Genomic DNA, 2958 nt, shown 5'->3' with positions numbered 1-2958 from the left:
AGAGACAGAAAGTAGACTGGCGAGTGCGCAGGGCCCCGGCCGGGAGAGTCGTAGAGGAGCGATGGCTACAGCGCACAGGGTTTCTCTCTGCGCTGAGGAAAGAGTTCTCACGCTGGCTGTGGTGGTGGGTGCACAACTCTGTGGATATCCTAAAAACCACTGGATTGTACACTTTACGTGGGTGAGTCGTGTAGTGCGTGGATTGCATTTCAGTGAAGCTCTTACACGCACGGCTGAGATGCGTGGCCGTGACTGGGCTCCTTGACGCTGAGCTCGATCTCCCGGCACTGCAGGCCTCCCCGTGCCCTTTGGGCAGCCTGAGCACAGGCCGCTCCCCAAGAGAGGCAGAGCAAGGGGCGGAGGCTCCCTGCTCAGCAAAGCCGCTCCTGCCCCCCGTGGAGAGAAGCCTTCTCGGGAGCGTGGTGCCAAAGGCCCCTCACAGAAACACAGGGCTTCGGACATGCAGCCCCCAACGCCCCCCACGCGGGGCTGTGTGGACGCCAATCCGAGTTCCTACTGCCCCAGTCTGAGTAATGATTTTCCAGTCTTAGCAGGATTGTGGGTGATTTTGTCTCTTTTTCTACTGTTGTCCAATTTTTCTGTATCATATATATATGTATTTTTTTAGGTGAAATGTAAATAAAATCAGGGATTGGGAGGGAGAGATTGGACTTGGAGTCTCTGCCCGGGGGTGCAGGCCTGGCTGGGTGGTCTCTGGGGCTCACGACCTGTCCCTCATCTTGCAGGCGCCATGTGGCTGGAAATTCTCCTCGCCTCGGTGCTGGGCTTTGTCATCTACTGGTTCATCTCCCGGGACAAGGAGGAAACTTTGCCACTTGAAGATGGGTGGTGGGGGCCGGGCACGAGGCCCGCAGCCAGGGAGGACGAGAGCATCCGCCCCTTCAAGGTGGAAACGTCGGATGAGGAGATCCACGTAAGACACCTGGTTCCAGGCATGGCTGGGTGGGCGGGGAAGCCCTTCTGTGGTTTCTCTGAGACTGGGGTTGGATCTTAGACTGGGATTTGGGGAGGATGGGTGCTCAGGACATGGGCCCTCTGTGGAGTTTTCCAGTCTGCTCTGCCCCACTGGGCAGGTGCAGGTTGCTCCAGAGAGATGTGCCCAGCTCACCTGCTCCCTCCCTCCTTTCCCTTTCCCCTATCCAAGGCCTAGCAGTGCCCAGGCAGGAGTGCGGGTGCTAGCAGGACCCAGTTACATGCATCAGAGGTCACAGAAAGCAGCCTGGCCTTTTAGCCTGGTACACGCCCATTAGACTTGCACCCTCTCTCCTGGTCTGTAGTTTTTATCCCATCTGAGTTATAATGTGTCATTCAGTAATGTCCAACAGGGGTCTGCAAACCATGGCCCGCAGACCAAAGGTAGCCTCTGCCACCTGTTTTTGCATAGCGCCCATGCCAAAAATAGTTTTTACGTTCTTTAAGAATATTACATTCTTAGGGGAAAAAATCAAAAGAATACTATGTCATGACATGTGGAATTATATGGCATTTACATTTCAGTGTCCATAAATACAGTTTTGTTGGAACACAGCCGTGCCCATTCATCTGCGTATTGCCTGTGGCTTCATTCTCATTATTTTGCAGCTTGAAAAGTCTAGAATATTTACTCTCTGGCCCTTTACAGAAAGTTTGCTGACCTCTGCTATATAGAAGCCTTGGTAAATTAAAGATGAATATTTATACATTTAAAAAATGAGAGATGGGCCGGGTGCGGTGGCTCACGCCTGTAATCCTAGCACTCTGGGAGGCCGAGGCAGGAGGACTGCTTGAGGTCAGAAGTTTGAGACCAGCCTGAGCAAGAGCGAGACCCCGTCTCTACTAAAAATAGAAAGAAATTAGTCGGACAACTAAAAATAGAACAAATTATCCAGGTGTGGTGGTGCATGCCTGTAGTCCCAGCTACTCAAGAGCTGAGGCAGGAGGATCGCTTGAGCCCAGAAGTTTGAGGTTGCTGTGAGCTAGGCTGACGCCACAGCACTCTAGCCCAGGCAACAGAGTGAGACTGTCTTAAAATCAATAAAAGGACATCTGAAGTCTGCAGTGAAGAACACGTAGGCTTTGGGAGTAGCCAACGATGTGGGAAACTGCTTTGCCCCTACTATAGTGCAGCGTCTTGTGGCTGCAGGGTTTACTGTCTTCTTCTGGAAACAAACTTTGTCTTGTACTCCAGCCCCACCCTCAACCCTCTCTTCTTGGTGTCCTGCATTTTGGCCCAGGACTTACACCAGAGGATCGATAAGTTCCGCTTTACCCCGCCTTTGGAGGACAGCTGCTTCCACTATGGCTTCAACTCCACCTATCTGAAGAAAATTATCTCCTACTGGCGGAATGAATTTGACTGGAAGAAGCAGGTGGATATTCTCAACAGATACCCTCACTTCAAGACCAAGATTGAAGGTATGTTTTTAAAACACCAGCCAGAGAGGGATGTATGTCGTGGGAACTGCCTTCCTGCGTGATGTGGCTTACGGTCAGACAAAGGTGGGGAGACGCAGAGCCCAATTATAGGTCATTGAGATGATTCGTAAATTGTAACCTTACCAGAGTGCAAAACTAGTGCAGTGCCCACAAACTCGTTGGTCTTTAGAGCTAGACAGGAAAATATATAAGTAATTTAAAAACTGAAGAATTACAGAATTGCATCCGGGGACGTGGCAATCTTTGAGAGGAAGAGTGGAGTAAGATTTAGCCCTGAGCATGGCCTTGGTCAGCTTAACCCCTTCTTGAGATTTTGGAGTCCTTGATACTGTGACTGTTCAGAGATGCTCAGCCTGTCAGTCAGGATCGCATGAAAAATTATGCTGTCTGTCTGCAGCTCTAGACCTCGTGTCCCAACTGCGTCACAGCTTTGCCGCACAACCTCACCAGGAAGAGAAAGCATCTTTCAAACTTTTCTTGGGAAGGTAACCCCATGATCATTTGGGATGAACTAACAGTTTC

The 2958-nt window shown here is 50.8% G+C and overlaps 1 protein-coding gene across 1 annotated transcript in view; it reads left to right on the top strand.

Annotated features, from left to right (window-relative positions):
• Positions 1 to 2958, top strand: part of EPHX1 (epoxide hydrolase 1, microsomal (xenobiotic)) — a 16114-nt gene that overhangs the window by 2426 nt on the left and 10730 nt on the right. Inside the window, exons 2-3 of the mRNA XM_012644347.1 lie at positions 747 to 934; positions 2235 to 2415. Coding sequence (XP_012499801.1) covers positions 752 to 934; positions 2235 to 2415 — 364 coding nt within the window. The 5' untranslated portion in view covers positions 747 to 751. The remainder of the gene's footprint in view (positions 1 to 746; positions 935 to 2234; positions 2416 to 2958) is intronic.

This window comes from Propithecus coquereli, unplaced genomic scaffold (assembly GCF_000956105.1).
Source record: "Propithecus coquereli isolate 6110/MARCELLA unplaced genomic scaffold, Pcoq_1.0 Scaffold210, whole genome shotgun sequence".
Lineage (NCBI taxonomy): Eukaryota > Metazoa > Chordata > Mammalia > Primates > Indriidae > Propithecus > Propithecus coquereli.
Note: the sequence above shows the minus strand (reverse complement) of the source record. Positions and strands in the feature narration are given on the sequence as shown.